The following is a 20,753-nucleotide window of genomic DNA, read 5'->3' as shown; positions in this document are numbered from 1 at the left end:
AAAAGAAAGAACTTTCAAAAATTAGATGTAATTTCATTTCTAATTGAAACTAGTTCTGAACATGCTACAGATGGTAGAGCAGTTCCAAATACTTCAAGTTCCAACACAGGATTCATGCTTACAAACAAGAATTGAGATTAAATAAGAGGGAGTTGGGGAAAAAAAGAAAACCCACAGAAACAAGCAATTTGCCTTTCGTTTTAAAGCCAGGTTAAGTCAAAGGATTCATTACCTTCTTGCAAGAGCCAGTAATGTTTTCCATGGGTTCTTTTCTCCTCCTTTTTTCTGAAAGGAATGGTGAAGTAAAACGAATATAGTGCTTAGGAGTAGAATATACATGTGGACTGTAAGTGAGACCTGGTAAAGAATTCAGTTGCGTAGCCAGAACTTCAGGGTCTGTAGTTATACGCAGAGGCCTTTCTGAAATGCTGTCTATAGGCTTTCCTGTCTTCTCATTCTTCTCACTTAACCATTCACTGACCAAGTGCTAGAGAAAAAGGGGAAAATGTCAATGCTTATAAAGTTATACATAAGAAATTGCAAAATGCTGCTTACAGAATGGTTTAGTATCTCAACCCTTCTGCATTTGATAAATCATATATGCTTTTTGGTTCATACAATATATGGATATCTAGTTTTCTGGACTATAAACTTACAAAACTTGCATCCGAAGAAGTGAGGTTTTAACTCACGAAAGCTTATGCCCAAATAAATCTGTTAGTCTTTAAGGTGCCACCAGACTCCTTGTTGTTTTTACAAAACTTTAACATCCAACATATAGATCAGCTTGCATTTTCTCATTGATAATTTTCTTCACGCCCCCTAAAATTCTAGCTAGCTTGTATGTTTCTTACCATCCTTGAGATGGTTCTTTTTTTTTATAAGCCACACTATCAGTTCATGTTGGAGTGTCTTTTTTACATGTTAAAGTGTTGGGTGTGGTTTGCTTTTTCAGCAGATTATGTTAATAGTATATAAAGCTTCATTAATTTATCATCCAGCAAACAGATAGCCTGGAGTGAGACTAAATCACATTGTTATTTTAGGCTAACCATAAAGCTGTCTTTCTACTGATGGTAAGGCAACTCACATCTTTTCATGTGCTGTGTATTTATACCTGCCTACATTATTTTCCACTCCATGCATCTGATGAAGTGGGTTTTAGCTTATGCCCAAATAAACTTGTTAGTCTCTAAGGTGCCACAAGGACTCCTCGTTGTTTTTGCTGATACAGACTAACACAGCTACCACTCTGAAACCTATCTATTGATGGTAACTTCAAATGTTCAATTTACATTTCATCAAAATTTGGAAATTGGTTCTTCATTTACTCTATTATCCTCCCATCCCATCTAACAACACTGAGTTTGTATTCAATTACAACATCAGCACAATTACATACATCCCCCAACAAAATATACTCAAAAAGTCAAAATACACCACTAATGGCGCTTTCTCCAAAGTGGCTTCTCCACATATATAGAACTGCAAAAGACACTAAGTCCTACAAGGGGATTTAGCTCCAATCACAGGAAACAGGAAGCAAGAAGGCTGAATTCCAATATATACATCACTCTTTTCAATAACTTCCAAAAGTTGCATTTTGTACTCCAACCTGTATCTCTAAGTCTGTACAGTGGTAAACCATAGTAAAGAAAGCTATGGCAAAAATATGGCAAAATCTCTTTACTTCAAAATACTGCTTGAAAGCAGTATCTGCAGAGGCTGTTGCACCAAGCTTGAAATGAATTAGTGAAAAAGTATTGATAGAGCTGGTTGGAAAATTATCCCACCCCCAAAAACCTGACAAAACCAAACTTTCACTTTGCCAAAAAAAATTTGTCAGAAAGTCAATACTTGAAAAAATATGTTTAAACATGTCCATTTAATTGAAAGGTCATTTTTAAATTAAAAAAAAAAAAATCGACAAAATTTTCAACTCACTTTAATCACTGGGTGGGGCCCAACAACTAATCAGAATGCTTAAGTATATGCTTGCAATAAAAGCTGTTTTCAAAAAAGAACTAGATAAATTCATACAGGATAGGTCCATCAATGGTTATTAGCCAGGATGGGTAGGGATGGTGTCCCAAGCCTCTGTTTGTCAGAAGCTGGGAATGGGTGACAGGGATGGATCACATGATGATTACCTGTTCTGTTCATTCCCTCTGGGGCAAGTGGCATTCACCAGTATCAGAAGACAAGATACTGGGCTAGATGGACCTTTGGTCTGACCTAGTATGGCCATTCTTATGTTCAGTCAAGTAGGAGTTTTGGTTCTCACTCCCCAGTAAGGGCTGGTCCACACTAAGCCCCCAGTTCGAACTAAGATACGCAACTTCAGCTACGTGAATAACGTAGCTGAAGTCGAAGTATCTTAGTTCAAACTTAAAGGTGTTTACCGCGGGTCCACACGTGGCAGGCAGGCTCCCCCGTCGACTCCGCCTACTCCTCTCGCGGAGCAGGATTACCAGCGTCGACAGCGAGCACTTCCGGGATTGATTTATCGCGTCTAGACAAGGCGCGATAAATCGATCCCAGAAGATCGATTGCTTACCGTCGAACCAGCGGGTAAGTATAGACGTACCCTAAGGTACAATATGTCACTGTTATAGCCCTCAGTGGGCTATGCCTAAACTACACTTTTTCACCTAAAATTTTCTACTGCTACTTATACACCAGAACTGTTGAAATGGGGTGAAATGCTGGTGTGGACCACCCACCAGCATTTTAGCTATCATGTCATTTAGACCTACACAAAAATGCCTTTTTTAATAAAATCAAGTCTCTGATCCCCCAAGAATCAACTCACCTATTTTAATCATGATTTAAATCAGCAAGTAGAAAACCTTAATTTAAATAACTGATTTTAATCTTGTTTTGCATTTGTAATTTGTTATTTTGCTAAAGAAAGGTTCCTTCTCATCGGATGGGATAACCACTAAAACATGTTGCTTTGCAAACAAATATAGATGTTGCACTAAATATGGTATTCCTTTTTGCTAACCAAGATATACTATATCTACATGTGTTTATATAATCAGTTACATAATTTAACATGCATTATTCAGATTCTTAATATTTACATATTTTTATATTAGAACATGAAAAATGGCACATTTCTTATTTACTAGATGATAATCTTTTACTCAGGATTTATGTCAAACTGCATCGGACAGAAACTGGAATTCAATTAAAAGTGTACAAAACAGCATTTAAAAATTGTTTTTATTAGTTGAAAATTCCTTAAATGTACTAAAAAAACAATGAGAAGTCCAGTGCACCTTAAAGACTAACAGATTTATTTACCCATGAAAGCTTATGCCCAAATAAATCTATTGGTCTTTAAGATACCACTGAACTCCTCGTTGTTTTTGTGGATACAGATTAACAGGACTACCCCCTGATACTTAAATGTACTGAATACATTAGAAAAAAATTCTAATTACAAAACAAGTTTTGATGAATTAACTGATTTATTAAACCACAGGAGCATTAACTGTCTCTGGTCACCACTGGGGTGCCCACTGGGGCACATTTGAAAATCCTACATGGCACCTATCTGCTGCATCTTTAGCCACCTAAGTAGCTTTGAAAATTTGGACCCAAGTTCTTCAAATTTTAGAATTAGTAGATCTTATTTTCTCCCACGTGGTTTTTATTCACTTATTAGAAAAGGAAAATAAGCGTTCCTGCTTTTTCAGCTTTGAATGAACTACTCCATCCACATGAAGAAAATATTCGTTCTTCATCTGTTAGCTAAACTGAAACCAAAAGTAATTAGGGCAAAAACCTTCTTTGAACAACAGAAATTGGAAGTACTTACATTTGGAAAAATGTAAATACCCAGCATTATCTCCATTATAAAGACTGAAAAGAGAAGTACTTAATGCATTACAGGACACGGCAACATATTTATAATGCTTGAGTTGACCTCAAAAGTTAAAGATGTGTTTTCTCCCTAATTTATATAATTTTTAAAAAGTACCCTTTAACTCACTAAAATTTGAGGAGGGCTCATTTTTGCGGCATATTTTTTATTTAAAGGATTTTAGCAAATTATACTACATTTAGGGTTTACCATAGGTTGTCTATTTTAAATTTATTTTAAACAGTTATTTTTTAAAACAGGTAAGTATTTAATTTAAATAAAAACACAATTTAAATAAGAAAAATCCAAAATTTGTATCCACCCTTCCCATAATGAGACAGTAAAGGAGTTTGAGAAAGGACATCTAGAATATTATGGAGTGGCAAATGGAGGCTCTAGTTTCAGTCATTGAATTTTCTTAAGACTTCTCAGGTGTCTTTTTACTCCTTTAAGCTTTGGGTCACAAACAGAGAAGATAAATAGCTTCTAGCTTTCCCTCACAATAGGAGCTAAAAAGTGATTTAAAAGGTAGGCATCTAAGGTAAGCAGAGCAAAAATATTCCTAGGGGTTTAGGATATACCACTTCATTGCTATGGTTTGGTTGGTGATGTGTGGAAGGGTAAAAAGATACCTTATTAAATAATGCAAGTTAACTGAATTTTTGCAGTCGTTTACTAATGGTGTCAAAATACTGAAACTAGTCTAGCATTATTTTCTTCCACATTTATATTATAAATAGAGCTCTTCGTTTTCAGTTTTTTATTTTATTTAATTTTTCACAGGAATTTATCAGTCTTTATTACCACAACAACAAAAAACGGTGAAAATCAGTGCAAAAACTATTAATAATTATTCTGCATAAATATTGGAGTTTATTTTGGTGGACGGAAAGACATGGGGGAAAAAAGTATTCAGTAGATTAATGCTTTGAATTTCGTTCATTGATGTGGTCTGCTGCAAAACTAAAACAGAACTCAAAACATAATGCCACCTCTGAGTTTAAGAAAACAATACATCTCTAATCCTCAAATAAAACTTTTCATTTGAATAAACAGTTTACTGTTGTAGACTTCCAACTATTAGCCTATAAATATTTGCATTTAATAATTGGGCCACACCATTTGCAGCGCATAAACTCAACTTCATCCTTTTCTCCCTTAAAAAAAACAAAACACTTTCGAATACTTCCTTGTTCTCAAATGTATTCGGATTCAGATTTTCGTTTTCTTTCCATTTTAGTGTGTCAAATCTTTAAACTGTTATCTGCTAACAGCTTGAAATGTATATGTGGTGGGTGTGAAATTCATCAGTACATTCAGAGGCCCATGCACTTCAGAGCTTGGGTGCGTGCCTGTTTGTTTATGGTATGTATCTTCTAGATTAATGGATAGCCTTATTTCAACAGGCAGCTTTGCATATATATACACACAGACTAATGTATTACTGTAATACATATATCTCATGCAATGTATTGTATTTTCCTAATAAAACAAGTTATTTTTATATATTTGAATGATACAAAAGTAGGGTGAAAATCCGAAAAAAACTGAATACTTTCTGTAAAACCCGGGAATTTTTCAGTAAAGATTGGTTTAAACTGAAAACGAAGGGGCTTAATTATAAAGAATATTTTCTTTAAATTTTGAACATGCTGCACAAGTTGTTTAGAGAATTCTTGTCTTTCACAGTGCAAGATATTTTGAAAGCTATTTTAATTAGTGCTGTAGGATATCTTTACAGGTTATACGCAACATGCTTATATAAAAAATGGAAGTTCCTTTGAACAGTATTCCTAATATTTTCAAGTGTTTAATTTTTCTTGAGATCTTTTAAATTTAGCCAACTTGAAAGCCAGCCTTCTCAGCAAAAGAGAACAACAAAAAAACAACCAATAAATCAAAACATCCTGGCACAAACAGTTAAAGTTAAAAACAAGTTAAATCTTATAACAAAGTAGAACATAAAATAAGTCTCCTTTTTATTTATTAAACTTTGATTGCTTGACTTTGCAATCTAAGTAATTTTCTTTTAACAGATTTCTTATATGTAATATTTAGATGCATGTGCAAAGAAATGTGGTTAGCAAACATGAACTCCAGAATTATTCTGGAAAATGTACTTCAGAAATTTTGTAAATGCAAAGAAAAAATGGTTACCTACCTTTCATAAGATGTGTTCTCATGATGTGTTGCTCATGTCCATTCCATTCAAGGTGTGCATGCACCCACGTGCACAGTAGTCAGAGATTTTTGCCTTAGCGGTATCCGCAGGGTCAGCAGTGGCGCCCCCTTGAGTGCCGCGCTCATGCGTTGGAATATCAGGCATCTCCGACTCTACACCCTCTTGGTTCCTTCTTACCAGCGACTCCAACAGAGGGGCAAGAGGGCAGATAATGGAATGGACATGAGCAACACATCTCGAAGAACAATTACAAAAGGTAGGTAACCATTTTTTCCTCTTCGAGTGCTTGCTCATGTCAATTCCATTCTAAGTGACTCACAAGCAGTGTCAATGGAGGTGGGCTTGGAATTCACAGTTTGGCAGCTTGCAGCACTGTTCTGCTGAAGCCAGCATCATCCCAGGTCTGCTGAGTCAGCACATAATGGGATGTAAACGTGTGGACAGACGACCAGGTAGCAGCTCTACAGATCTCTTGGATCAGCACCCGAGCCAAGAAGGCCACTGATGACTCTTGCGCTCTAGTAGAGTGCGCCTTGACTATCATCAGTGGAAGCACACTTGGGAACTCGTATTAGTATCGGATGTAGGCTGTGATCCAGGACTAAATCCTCTGAGCAGACACTGGACGACCTTTCTTCCTGTCTGCCACAGCAACAAACAGTTGCGTTGACTTATGGAAAGACCGTGTCCTGTCGATATAAAAGGCCAGCGCCCTCCAGACATCCAGGGCGTATAACCTGCACTCCTCTTTAGAACTATGGGGCTTCGGAAAGAAGACCGATAAGAAAATGTCCTTGCTGGTATGAAACCGGGAAACTATCTTGAGCAGGAATGCTGGCTGCGGCTGCAACTGGACCTTATCCTTGTAGAACACCATATAGAGCGGCTCTGACATAAGCGCCCTGAGTTCAGACACTCTGCGGGTGGATGTAATTGCCATCAGGAATGCCACCTTTCAGGAGAGAAGGAGAAGAGAACAGGAAGCCAGAGGCTCAAATGGAGGTCCCATAAGCCTCGACAGCACAAGGTTCAAATCCCAGGGAGGGACCAGATCCCAGACGTGAAGGTAAAGACGGTCCAGACCTTTCAGAAATCGGGCCTTCTGGTCATGAGCGAAGATTGACCTGCCTTGGGATGGAAGCTGGAAAGCTGAAATAGCAACCAGGTGGACCCTGACTGACAACAGTGACAAGCACTGGAGCTTGAGGTGCAGGAGATAGTCCAGGATCACCTGCAGGAAGGCCTGTTCGACCCAGACACACTGATCCAAGGCCCAGAACATAAACCTTTTCCACTTTGCCTGATAGGTCGCTCTGGTGGAGGGCTTTCTGCTACCTAACAAGATCAGTTGCATTTGGGTCGAGTATGCCCACTCATCCGCAGTTAGCCACGCAGCAGCCACACTGTCAAGTACAGCGCCTCCAGGTTCTGGTGCAGGAGACTGCTGTGATACTAAGACAGCAGGTCCGGCCACAGAGGGAGTTGCAGCGGCTCAGCTACTGAAAGGTCTAGCAGCATGCCGAACCAGTGCTGGCGACGCCACTCAGGAGCTATCAGGATAACCCTCGCCCTGTCCCACTTGATTTTCACTAGGACTCTGTGGATCAACGACACTGGTGGGAAGGCGTATATCAGGGCCCCGACCACAGAAGTAGGAAAGCATCTGACAGGGAACCACCCCCTTGAGCGAACAGAACACATGGTGTTTTCTGTTCTGGCAGGAGGTGAACAAATCCACCTGGGGAGTTCCCCACTTTCAGAAGATCACACTGGCTGCCTCCAGATGGAGTGACCACTTGTAGCGAGAGGATAAGGTTCTGCCAAGGTGATATGCTAGCACATTCTTGGTGCCAGGCAGGTGCGCGGCTACCAGATGAATGGCATGCCGCACACAGAAGTGCCAAAGGTTGAGAGCTTTTTGGCAGAGGGCTGCTGACCTGGCTCCGCCCTGTCTGTTGATGTACTACATCACGGCGGTACTGTCCATGAGGACTTGCACGACCTTGCCCCTCAGGTGGGGCAAGAAGGCCTGGCAGGCTAGGCGAACCGCTCTGAGCTCCCTGGCGATGTGGAGGGCCAGATTGTCCCACACCCATCAGCCCTGGGTGCTCAGCTCACCCAGGTGGGCTCTCCAGCCCCGGTCTGAAGCATCAGAGACCTGGGTCAACAACGGGGACAGGGTCACAAAAGGGACTCCCTGCAACATCGACCCAGCGTCCAAGCAACAATCCAGGGACGACAGGATTTGATCTGGCACCCTGACCACCCAGTCTAGATCGTGTCTGTTAGGGGTGTAGACTGACAACAGACATGCTTGCAGAGGATGGAGGTGGAGCCGAGCAAGACTGACCACATAGATACCAGCAGCCATGTGGCCTAACAACTGCAGACAGGTGTGAGCTGTGGTGAGTGGGCAGCTCCTCACATGGGATATCAGATCAGACATGGCCTGAAAACGCGCCTCCGGGAGGAAGGTTCTGGGCTTCCATGGAGTCAAGAACCACTCCAATGAACTCTATGAATTGGACCGGCCTTAAGGTGGATTTTTCTCGTTTATCAACAGGCCCAGGTCGTGGCAACTGAACGCACCAGTTCGAGGCATCTCTGCACTTGGTTCCGGGACCTGCCTATGATGAGCCAGTTGTCGACATATGGGAAGACCTGGACCCCTCGACGTCTGAGGTAAGCGGCCAACAGCCCCACATATTTGGTAAAATCCCTTGTGGCTAATGAGACACCAAAGGGGAGCACTGTAAATTGGAAATGGCGTTCACCCACTATAAACCGGAGGAAACACCCGTGACCTTGGAATATGGAGATGTGGAAATAGATGTCCTTCAAGTCAAGGGCAGCGTATCCGTCTCCCAGTTCCAGGGAGGGGATCATGGAGGCCAGGGAGACCCTGCAAAACCTCAACTTTTGAAAGCCTTGTTGAGGTGTCACAGCTCCAGAAGGTCTCACAGTTACACCGAAAATTGCAGGGTGTAACCGTGAGACACTACGTACAGCACCAAACGGTGCGAGGTGACTTGGGACCAGGCCGAACGGAAGGAATGCAGGCGCTTGAGGAAAGAGCGGGATGGATCCTGGATGGTGACTGGGGCATCGCTCTCGACCACACCATCAAAACGAGCACATCCGGCCCCCGCAGTGTTTTGCCAGACCAGGCTGCACAGGTGAGCGGGAGAAAGAGGGGTGACAGCGGCTGAAACCAGCATCTCTGTCCCTTCTTCTTCCAGGCCCCTGGCAAGGCTGCCAAGGCTTAGGCGACAGGGGTAGCCAGAACTGCTTCCTCGCAGACTGCGGTGTGTGCATTCCCAGCAAGCAAAGGTGGCCCTGGTGTCCTTCAGCGCATGCAGCCTTGCATCAATCTGATCTGAAAAGAGACTGTTCACATCAAACGGGAGGTCTTGGATGGAGGTTTGCATTTCCTGGAAGAGACCTGCAGTCTGAAGCCAGGAGATGTGCCTAATCACCACTGCCAACGCAACCACCCTGGCTGCCGAGTCCACCGCATCCCACGCCAACTCGAGGGAGCACCTGGCAGCTGCAGTGCCCTCCACCACCAGGGTGCTAAATTCTTGGGTCAACTCCTGTGGAAGGGACTCTTTGAACTTATGAAGGGAGTCCCAGAAGTTAAATTTGTAACAGCCCAAGAGGGCCTGATGGTTCGCCACCCAGAACCGCAAACTGGCCATCAAATAAATCTCTCCCCCAAACAGATCCAACTGTTTGGCCTCTTTATTTTTGGGAGTCAAACTCGTATGCCCCTGTTTGTCTCTTTCATTGGCCACAGAGACCACCAGCGAGCCTAGGGAGGGTGGGTACAGAGGTACTCGAACCCCTTGGCTGGGACAAAATGCTTTTCAGCCCTCTTTGAAGTGGGAGGGAAGAAGGACAGAGTTTACCAGAGACCCTTGGCAATCTTAAGGACACCGTCATGCACCAGTAGGTCAAGACGGGTAGGGGTGGAGGCTGACAGGACGTTAAACAAGGCGTCCATTTGCTCAGCCGTTTCCTCTGCCTCCAGGCCCAAGTTCTTGGCCACCCGACGCAGCAGGGCCTGATGTTCTTTGAAATCGTCTGGTGGGCTTGCCCTCAAGGGTCCACAACCGCCTCATCCAAGGATCAGGAGGATGACTGCAGTGCCAGGGGAGGTTCTGGGTCATCTTCCCCCGTGGGGGAAGGAGGCTTAGGGGTGGGCACTATTCCCTCTGCTCCAACCAATGAGCGTGCCATCAGTGGCACCAGCTGCTGCTCTGAGGTGGTGGCCAATGAGTGGTAGAAGGGGGCATCGCCATAACCGGCATTCCCCATGTGCCCCAATAAGGCCACTCCACCTGCCACTGGCCATGCTGCTAAGTTGGTGCAGTCAATGTTGATGCAGCCTCAAGTGCCCATTTGCGCTGGTGCAGCCTAGGTGAGGGGCTGAACTGGGCTTCTGTGCCAGAGGAATCCCCTTCCAGTGACCACGGTGGGACTGTTGACAGGGACCAGTGTCCGCAGCGAGATGATGGGTGCTGGTATCAAGGGGACCGGTGCTGGGGAAACTGGAGACACAATGGGGAGAACTTCCATAATTCGGACGACCAGGACCTGCACGTATAAGATTATCTGCGGGAGGGTGAGTGGCATCGGTAATACAGCGACCGGCATCTTGCTCTAGACAATCCACGTTGGTGACTGAGGAGCCCCACAGCGTCCAGGCTGTGGTTCTGGTGACCTGCAGCATGGAGGTGGAGAGCACTGCTTCGTCTCGGGGGATTGGCGGCACTCCACTGCCCCGAGGAGTCTTAGCGGCTGGCTTGCCCTCGTGGGGAGCCTTTGCCAGTTCCTGGGGCACATGCTGCGTTGGCGGCATAGGCTTATGTTCTCTTGGCGCCAGGAGAGCCTGTGAAGGCGTCAGTGCTGCCAGGGTTTTGTTACCCAGGCCACTCCCGGGAGTTGGTGGTGGACATTTCACGGGACTAAGAGCCCCAGCTGGAGGGGTGTGAGCATGCGGCTCCAGAGTGGCTGGGCAGCCTGAAGCAGGTCCTTTGTCTGATGGCCCATGGTCCTTTTTACTCAGTGCCAGGGTTTTAGACTTCTTTTTGGGGAATTGGGAATGGTGCCAGGCAGAGCCTGGTGCTGAGAGTGCACTGCGCACTGAGGCCAACGTACTCAGCAAATCCTGGTGGGGCTGCACGGAGGCCAGATGGACTCCATAAGGAGAGCCCGAAGTCGAACATCCCGCTCCTTCTGTGTGTGGGGCCGAAAGTTCTTACAAATTCGGCACTTGTCTCTAATGTGTGACTCCCCTAAGCACTTGAGGCAGCTGCTATGGGGAGTCACTTAGAGGCATAGGCCTGTGGCAGTCCGCACAGGGCTTAAACCCGGGAGACTGGGGCATACCCCGCCTGGAGTGAAGTCCCCGCTGGGACCTTAACTGCTAACTATTAACTACATTTAACTACTTAACACTAACTACTATGAACAAAACTATTTACATGGCCCTATGGCTCCAAGACAATAGACGAAAACTGCTATCCCTTGAAATGCAAGGGAAGGCGCTCCCACTAACCACTACAGGCAATAAGAAGGAATTAAGAGGGTGTAGCGTCGGCGTCACCTGATATACAGACGCATGAGTGCAGAACTTGAGGGGGTGGCACTACCGACCCTATGGATACTGCTAAGGCAAAAATCTCCGATGACTGTGCATGTGGGCACATGCACTCCTAGAACGGAATTGACATGAGCAAGCATTCGAAGAAGAATGTATTTTATCAGCTGTAGGCAAATTGTTGTAGAATTCCATTAATTATTTTAGTCCCTTAGATTACCAACAGTGACATGCCAAAAATCTATAATGACGTTCATGTCAGTGAAGTCAAGGAGTTAATAGCATGGTATAGTATGTATCTTTATAGAAAGTTTTTTTATTTTTTATTTTTCCTTAGTGTTCCTCTTTTTATAGATGTTTTTATAGACAGACATACCTTCTTTGTTTTAGGATACTTAGCAGGGCATTTATTAAGTGCTGGAGCTTCTGTTTCAGTAACTATTTCTGCAATAGTAGTTTCTGTTTCAGGCTCAGCTGCAAGTGCAGTGTTCTCAGCTTCATTCTGTTGTGAAGCAACTTCCACATCTGGAGAAGATGGCTGGATATCTGAACACGTGCTGACAGTTCTGTGTCGTCTACGCTGCTGTCCAATATGTGTTCTGCTCCGAGAGAAGCTTTTTCTTTGTTTAGCTCTATTAACTTTGGCAGGGGTTGGCTTGGTGGCAGTTTCCTCTTTTGCTGATTCCTGGTGCAAGATATAGCAGCTAAAGTAGTTACATACATGACTAAAAATAAAACAAGATTGATTTCCCTCATTCTTAGAGGTTTAAAAGACTAACACAGTTTCTGGCTTTAAAATGGAAATATTTAATGCCAATACCCTCTCAAGACACAAACATGTGCATGGGGATTCCTGTATGTTTATATGAAATATCAGGCACTGTCGAACAGGAATCTGGAGTGGAAAAACAACTGGTCTAATTGACTTGGTAATTCCTCTGCTGAACTTTGATAGTTTCTAACTACATTGGTCTATAGTGAATCTATTTATCTCATAAATCTCTTTCAGGGCAAGGACCTTGTTCCCTTGTTTGTCTGCAATGCCCCAGCACACCCTTGGTGCTACATAAATAATGCTCTTAAATATGTTAACTGTGAATATTTTGGACTTTTCCTTGTCTCTGTTACAGTATCTGCATAGTAAAGAAAGGCAAAATGTTGAATACAGAGAATGCAGTACTATCCAGCAAGGAAAGTATTTCCCACTGGTGATTAATGCTTTTAATCATGGCTGTTACAAACAGCACAGTTATAATTTATTGAATTTTTATTTTACATATACCTGACAAAAGTTATTACTTAAAATCTAAGCAATTACAATGGCATGCATAATATTTAATATATTTATAGTACTTTCTCTTTGAAGATCACCACATGTATCAGACATAACAAACTAAGCCATACAAAACTCTTGGAGTTAGGATTAGAGTGCAGTCTGACTCCGTCTTGAACTCTAAATACTAGACAATGCAGTCTCCATGTAACCCTTGTGTGTATATAAAACTCTCTTAATTTAACTGCTGTTCTTCAACTACGGTTATACTAATTTATCTATTCTTGAAAGATTAAAAAATATACCATGTCATGTCAAAACTCTGTTCAAATTTTAGTAAAATTTGAAGTCAAATCCAAAAAACAAAATATGGAATTAAGATTTCAAAAGTTTTAGACTAAAAATGTATTTTGAATTCCAAATTTAATTTTTAAGAAGGTAATATTTAATACTTGTTTTAAGTTACAGATAGCTACCTGAATAAACTCTGTGTCACTGATAATCTGTGCTTCCTTGCATTCTGATTTAACCTCCGTTTTAGCTGTGCTGATTCTTTCCAAAGCCTGTTCTCTTCTTTTTTCTCTTTTTTCTAGTCTGGCAAAAGCTTGCAGAATAGCTTCCATTTTTCGTTCTTCTCTTGTCTGAAGGATATAATAAGGATTTATCAGATATCAAACATCAGTTTCATATACAAAATGCACACGTTTTGATTTTTAAAAGGTGCTTTAAAAAACCCATACAATGATATACATAATGTGTTCATGTGCAGGTCAGATTCAGCCAAAGCTCAGAGACAATGACTGTTAGTATCATGAGAATTCTTACCAGCCCCATCACACGCATAAAGTAGGGTTTCTGGTTTTGGACTAGAACCAATAGCATACTAAAAATAAGCATTTACCAGTAATCAGTTACACTAGAAATGTAAAAAAATAGCCCTCTGGCTGTTATTTGTATGTTGCTCCATGTCAATTTCACAATGGAAATACTGCAAAACTGATGGCCAGAGGAAAATAAACATTACTTATCAGGAACAATACAAATAAGTTTTTCAACATTACATATGCCAAAGCAGTATTTTATTTTTATTTTTAATTTAAAACAATATATATGTCAAAATAGGTTCCCTTAGGTTAATATACCAACATTTCCTACAGAGAAACTAGATTTTCAGTATGAATGCATGAGTAATTCAGGTCTTGATCCTTGTGCATGGACAGACCTCTTGCACCCACAGAGAGCTCCATTTATGTAAATGCACAAGTTACAGGATCAGATGCTTCGATTAAAAGCTCTGAGTCAGGGACCTGTCTTTTCGTTTTCTGTGAAGGGCCATACATACCTATGGCAAGGTATTTTTATTACTACTAACATTAATCTTGCTCCAGTAAAAACTGGGCACAATAGAGAAATACATTTTATGTTAAAGAAAGGGGACACTTACAAATAACTATGCTGCTCCTAATAGTGAAACAAAGGGGCAAAATAAAGCTCCAGCTCTGCACCTGTTTTACTAAGACAGTAACTCCTCGCCTCACGTTGTAGTTATGCCCCTGAAAAAATGCTACTTTAAACAAAACGATATTAAGCAATTCCAATTTCCCCATAAGAATTCATGTAAATGTGTGTGTGGGGGGGGGGGTGTGTGTGTGTGTGTGTGTGTGTGTGTTGGTTAGGTTAGGATCCAGGGAAATTTTTTTTGCCAGACAAAAGACTACATATATACACACACACACACACACACACACACACACACATTATATGGAGATATACCTATCTCATAGAACTGGAAGGGACCTTAAAAGGTGATTGAGTCCAGTCCCCTGCCTTCACAGCAGAACCAAGTACTGTCCCTGACAGATTTTTGCCCCTCATCCCTAAATGGCCCGCTCAAGTATTAAACTCACAACGCTGGGTTTACCAGGCCAATATTCAAACCACTGAGCTAACCCTCCCACAGTATACGTTTTAAACAAACAATTTAATACTGTACACAGCAATTATGATTGTGAAGCTTGGTTGAGGTGGTGGAGTCAGAGGGTGGGATATTTCCCAGGAAATGCCTTCCTGCTAAATGATGAACTAGCACTCGGCTGAGCCCTGAAGGGTTAACACATTGTTAATGTAGCCTCACACTCTACAAGGCAGCACGAATGGAGGGAGGAGACACAGCATGGCAGACTCTCTCTCTCTCTGTGTGTGTGTGTGTGTGTGTGTGAGAGAGAGAGAGAGACACACACACACACACAGGCATTGCCCTTTTAAGTACACTGCCTTTTTAAGTAGATCAACAAGTTGAGATAGCAGCTGCTGCCAGCAAGCTCCCTCCTGAGCCCTGTCATGTCCCCCCCGCTCTGTGGAGATGGGGTAAAGGAACGGAGGGGAGTGGGACACCCTGACATTAGCACCTCTTCCCCACCCCCCACAGCAAGCAGGAGGATCCCGGAAGCAGCTCCAAGGCAAAGGGCAGGAGCAGTACAGGGCAGTGGGGGGAGGGACAGCTGAACTGACCGGCAATTGACAGCCTGCTGGGCGGCTGCCGCACAGGGAACTTAGGGGAGTGGGGAGCTGATATGGGGGCTGCTGGTCCACCCTGGTTCCAAGTCCCCACCAGCTAGCTCAAACGGGCTGCTCTTTCTGCAAACAGTGGACAAAGCAGGCAGCTGCCAAACAATGTTATAAGGGAGGATTGCACAACTTTAAATGCGCATGTTCTCTAATTGATCAGCAACGAAACAGCGTTAACCGGGAAAATGTTAAGTGAGGAGTTACTGTATCTGAAGGTAAAGCTTTACATTTTATATATATTATTTTTATGGGGGAGGGATAGCTCAGTGGTTTGAGCATTGGCCTGCTAAACCCATGGTTATGAGTTCAATCCTTGAGGGGGCCACCTAGGGATCTGGGGGAAAATCAGTACTTGGTCCTGCTAGTGAAGGCAGGGGGCTGGACTCAATGACCTTTCAGGGTCCCTTCCAGTTCTAGGGGATAGGTATATCTCCATATATTTTTTATTAATTATTATTATATTATTTGCAATTATGGTGATGAAGTTGTAGTTAGACTTAATTCTATTCTGATTGTGCAGGATTATTATGCAGCACTATCTGCAGCATAGTTAAAGTTGCTATACAGAGTTCAGCTTTAAACTTTTATTCTGTACAAATCTAATTGAAATGGCAAAACCAAAATAAATATAAACTTGGTTACTACTTGCATTTTTTCATGGTGGTTTGATGAATAATGAATTGACATAGAATACAGTTCAAAATTAACCCCTTTTGGTTGTCTATATTTCAGAACTTTTTAGCCATAATGGAAAATGTGTGCTAAGGCAAATCTGCTATATTTCGTTTGATGACAAATCTGCCACTACATCAATCCTGACAAAAATTAAAAAAAAAAAAAAAAAAAAAAAAATCCTTCACCATACACCACTGTATACTGCAACTTCAAGTTTGCACTCTAACACAAAACTTTAACAGTTGCCTCAGCAGCATTAAGGCAGAATAACTTCCCAAATGCAGGGGATATGAGACAGTCATATGTGCTGATCTGTTGATATAAAGCATATGAGATCTTAAAAGTTTTGCATTAAAATGCAAGTTCAATAAAGTTGGGTTACATATTGCTTTTTTATATCAATTGGGGATGGAAATGAAAACCTAATGGAGTGTAGTAGTACCTTATCCATAGCTTTGCAGGCAATATGAAGGTGGAAAGAAATGCAAAAATCTTTTACCATCTTAAAATTTGTTTAAGATTATGGGAGGATGGAGCATATCCTGCTGTAACCTGAAACACCACTAAACATAGCGCTTTGGTTGCTATTTAAACAGAATTCAGTGTCAAATGGTGTTCCCTTGCATAAAACTCACCATGCAAAGATTGAGCACCTGATGGTATAATGTATATTTTAGAAAAAGAATACACATTTTAAAATCTGAGACTGACAGAAATTTAATGTTTTCAAAAAGAAATGATAGATCAAATATGAATACTATATAATCACTTAGGTTTTCTGGGCAAGGCAAAGATATGTAACATTAAACCATTCCTATTCGGTCATACCCTAAAGGAAGTGGTTTTGCAGCACAATAAATACTTGTTAACACAAAGTTACATTTAGGCAGTATAGAACATAATCCGTAAACTGGCCACCACAAGTCTTCTCCTCATTAATTTAGAGTTAGACTGACTTAATTGCCTTTTATCTCTTCCTTCTTTTAATCTGAAAGGATTTAAGAGAGATGATCTCATCCTCTCTTAATATATCTGATATCAAAAGGCTAACTACTAATAAGTGTCATAATGCAACACTGAAAATTAACAGATTATATAATACTTTCAGATGCATATTCTAACTTTGCATTGCTATGTTAGTAAAAATCTGGTAGGATACTAATACATTCAATTTTAGTAGGTATTTCAAGTTGTGGGAGATGGATCAGTCATTTAAATTTGGCTTTCAGGGACTTAAAAAAAAAGTCTGGCTGAGGGAAGTGATGAGGTACAAAGTCCCCATTTCTTCAAATTTACCCCTAACAGGTAATGGCAGAAGTTAGCGATAGAAAGAGACCAATCTGACCAACTTGTCCACTATGCCCATGCTAATGTAGAATTACTCTCCATAGTACATTTTCTAGTGTTTTGTTCAATGTAGGTAAATGCCTTAAAGCAATGGGCCACCATAATTTTCCCTCGAAGCCTACTGCTCATGTTTATAGATATCTTTAGGAAGCATTTCCTGATGTTTGGGATATTTTTCTTTTCATATTTGTACTCCTATGTATTCTCATTAAAATATTTTGGACAGAGTTGTTTCACCACGTCACCCCACAGCATTTAACTAAGATAAATGCATGAATTAATTCAGTCTCTCATAAGCAACTGTGTGTGTATTCTGTAATTCTGTGGCATCCACTCCTTGCTGCAGAATTATGTTCCAGTTTCTAAGCCTTCATTTAAAAAAAAAAAAAAAAAAAAAGTTTCTAGCTGCTTTGGTGGTGAAGATTACACTCTGATCATGTTTTCAAGGTTAACAGTTTTGTCTACAGACAGCCTGAAAGAGTTCAGAGGTATGAAGGGCCTCCAAAAACATTAGTGGGGTGCTGACTGACCCCTAACAAAGACAATTTTAAATGTCAGTGTTGTTAAAGACAGGGTCAACTTTCATCTGAATGTTTACTTATTACTGTCATACGTTAAAGCTAACGTTTCTTTAAATATTAGAGAAAATCTGGTATTGTTTACTTTGTACATTTATAATACTTGGCATACAGTCCATTTCATTGTGTTCCATTTACATGAGTCTTCTGCACAGCAACATAGCAGAGAAAAAGTATTATAAAAACAAAATTTAATTTTAAAACCACAAAAATTGGCCTTAGGGGATCAACCAGTCTCATATCACTGAAGGTGCCAAAACTGAACCTGTGAAAAGAAAGCAGTTCATATGGAGAAAATGATGCAAAAAACCTAGTGAAGGGCCCATACACAAAGACACGTTAGCTAAATAAAAGGAGAGTTAGTCCACAAGCAGTAGAGAAGTTAAGGTGACTGAGGTGGGAGATAAACCCAAGTTCCTGATGTCAGTGGCAAGAGACAGACTGACTATAATTGCCAGGTGTAATACTAATTTTTAAACTACCTCATCTCCTGTCTCTACTTCTTACATTTTCAAACATGCTCCTTGGTGCTTTCTGCCATGCTTCCCCCCATGCTTGGGAGAAGCTCCCTGTAAAACATCTGCAAAGCTACCTCATTATCCTCCTCTTCCGTGATGCCTACAAAAAACTGGATAACAATTAGGCTGTGGCATGCTGAGATCATTGCCTTTCATGAATGACCAATAATGTTTCACTGTTTCCTTGTACTCCCCAGCCATTTGTATTGCATTCATCTGTGGTCTCTACCTTATATTTAGACTAAGTTCTCTGGAGCAGAGATAGTCTTTGTTCTGTGTTTGTATCACACCTAGCACAATGGGGTCCTGGATCCATGACTGAGGCTCACAGGTGCTACAGTAACACTGCTACTAATAATAATTAAGAAAGGACCCTCTGACTAGATATAGTTAAACTACATATTAAACTTTGAGGGCTCAGTCTCTCTCATGTTAGAAACTCAGGCCCATAGTGTCTGCATTAATGCACCGAGATATTCAGTTTTGAAGCAGACATACATTCAGGCTCAACGTAATTAAAGCCAAAACTATAATATAGTTTCTTAACAATTTGGCATTCAAAAGCTTATATTACACTTGAAAGGATCATAAACCCATCAGAATAGTTAAAGGAGATTATGCAGGTCAAGAGATAATGCATCCTGCCACACAATTCTATGACACTAAAAGTACTACGGAGATGAGGAGTCCACTTCACATTGTTAGCTCCCAGCAGAGAGAATGTAAACATGGCACCTCTTTACACATTAGATCTGTTCCCTGTAGATGTTCAGGATAAAATCTGTTTAAATACCAAGACTGACTTATTAGCATTGAAGAGCAGACACAGCTTTGAGTGACAGCAGAAGTCTATTCTTGCTCATAAATCCACAGAAGTTAAGAAGATTCTAATTGTAGGGACAAATTCTGATCTTAGTTATACTCATATGTAGGGCCCTACCAAATTAACAGTCCATTTTGGTCAATTTCATGATTATAGGATTTTTAAAAATAGTAAATTTCATGATTTCAGCTATTTAAATCTGAAATTTCATGGTGTTGTAATTGAAGGGGTCCTGACCCAAAAAGGAGTGGGTGGACGGATGGGGGGAAGATTTGCAAGGTTATTGTAGTAGGGTTGTGGTACTGCTACCCTTACTTCTGCACTGCTGCTGGCGGTGGTGCTGTCTTCAGAGCTGGGCAACTGGAGAGCGGCAGCTGCTGGCCAGGAGCCCAGCTCTGAAGGCAGAACCGCTGCCATCAGCAGCGCAGAAGTAACGATGGCATGGTATGGTATTGCCACTCTTACTTCTGTGCTGCTACTGGCGGGGCGCTGTCTTCAGAGCTGGGCACCTGGTCAATAGCTCCATTGAAGGCAACGCAGAAGTATAGGGTAAAAGCACACAAAAGACCAGATTTCACAGGGTGAGACGAGATTTCACAGTCCGTGACACGTTTTTCATGGCCGTGAATTTGGTAGGGCCCTACTCATATAGCCTTATAAAAATCCTGAGTTGCACAGGTGTACCTGATGGCAGAATTCAAATCAAAAGATCTTTACTACATACAATATTACTTGAGTAGATGAGCCAGAAAAACAGTCTTCCTTTTAGATCTTTGGCAGAATTTACTGTGCTGGCAGCTAAAAATAATTGTTTAGTCCTTGCAGACCAAGCAAATTTAATTCAGAAAGTAATGAAACAAAACAAACAGAGCCTCACAATGCTGTTTTTACAGTCACTTCAGGATAGAACGGTAATCAACTTATTACTTCAAAATGAAGGGTGAATAAAGACCAGAAAATTTGTGCACAGAATTCCCCCAGGAGTACGCTGTGGTTTCTTTACTACATGGTCTTAGCTCATGGAATCTTTCAGCTTGATATTCCATCTTGATGCTCTATTTCAGCTGTGTCTGTTCTTCTTATTGTTCCATCAGCATGGAAGAACAACACAGGCATAGGTCTTATTGGGTGAAGAACAGCTGCCACTGAAGCATCATCTCTGCATCTTGCTAAGGACAGTGCTCTGTGGAAAACAATTTCAGGACTGATGGATGCTGTGATTGTCCCTCCCGTTCCAGTCTTAAATTTGGTCGTCTTGGCTATGTCAGCAATGTTCTGATGCCAGATTTCTTGACTGGGCTGATGAAGCTATGCAT

At 41.6% G+C, this 20,753-nt stretch overlaps 1 protein-coding gene across 7 annotated transcripts in view; it reads right to left on the bottom strand.

The window, feature by feature from the left end:
* Window positions 1-20,753, bottom strand: part of KMT2E (lysine methyltransferase 2E (inactive)) — a 116,399-nt gene that overhangs the window by 23,759 nt on the left and 71,887 nt on the right. For 5 of the 7 annotated variants that reach the window (XM_024111909.3, XM_065559389.1, XM_008175789.4 and 2 more), the window contains 3 exons: window positions 13,405-13,569; window positions 12,032-12,340; window positions 233-487 (listed from right to left, as the gene is read on the bottom strand). In XM_024111909.3, coding sequence (XP_023967677.2) covers window positions 233-487; window positions 12,032-12,340; window positions 13,405-13,569 — 729 coding nt within the window. The remainder of the gene's footprint in view (window positions 1-232; window positions 488-12,031; window positions 12,341-13,404; window positions 13,570-20,753) is intronic. The other 2 variants (XM_008175792.4, XM_065559557.1) reach the window with 1 other exon arrangement.

The sequence above is a fragment of the Chrysemys picta genome, chromosome 1 (genome assembly GCF_011386835.1).
Source record: "Chrysemys picta bellii isolate R12L10 chromosome 1, ASM1138683v2, whole genome shotgun sequence".
NCBI lineage: Eukaryota > Metazoa > Chordata > Testudines > Emydidae > Chrysemys > Chrysemys picta.
The sequence above is the reverse complement of the archived record's forward strand: the minus strand, read 5'-3'. Positions and strand labels throughout refer to the sequence as shown.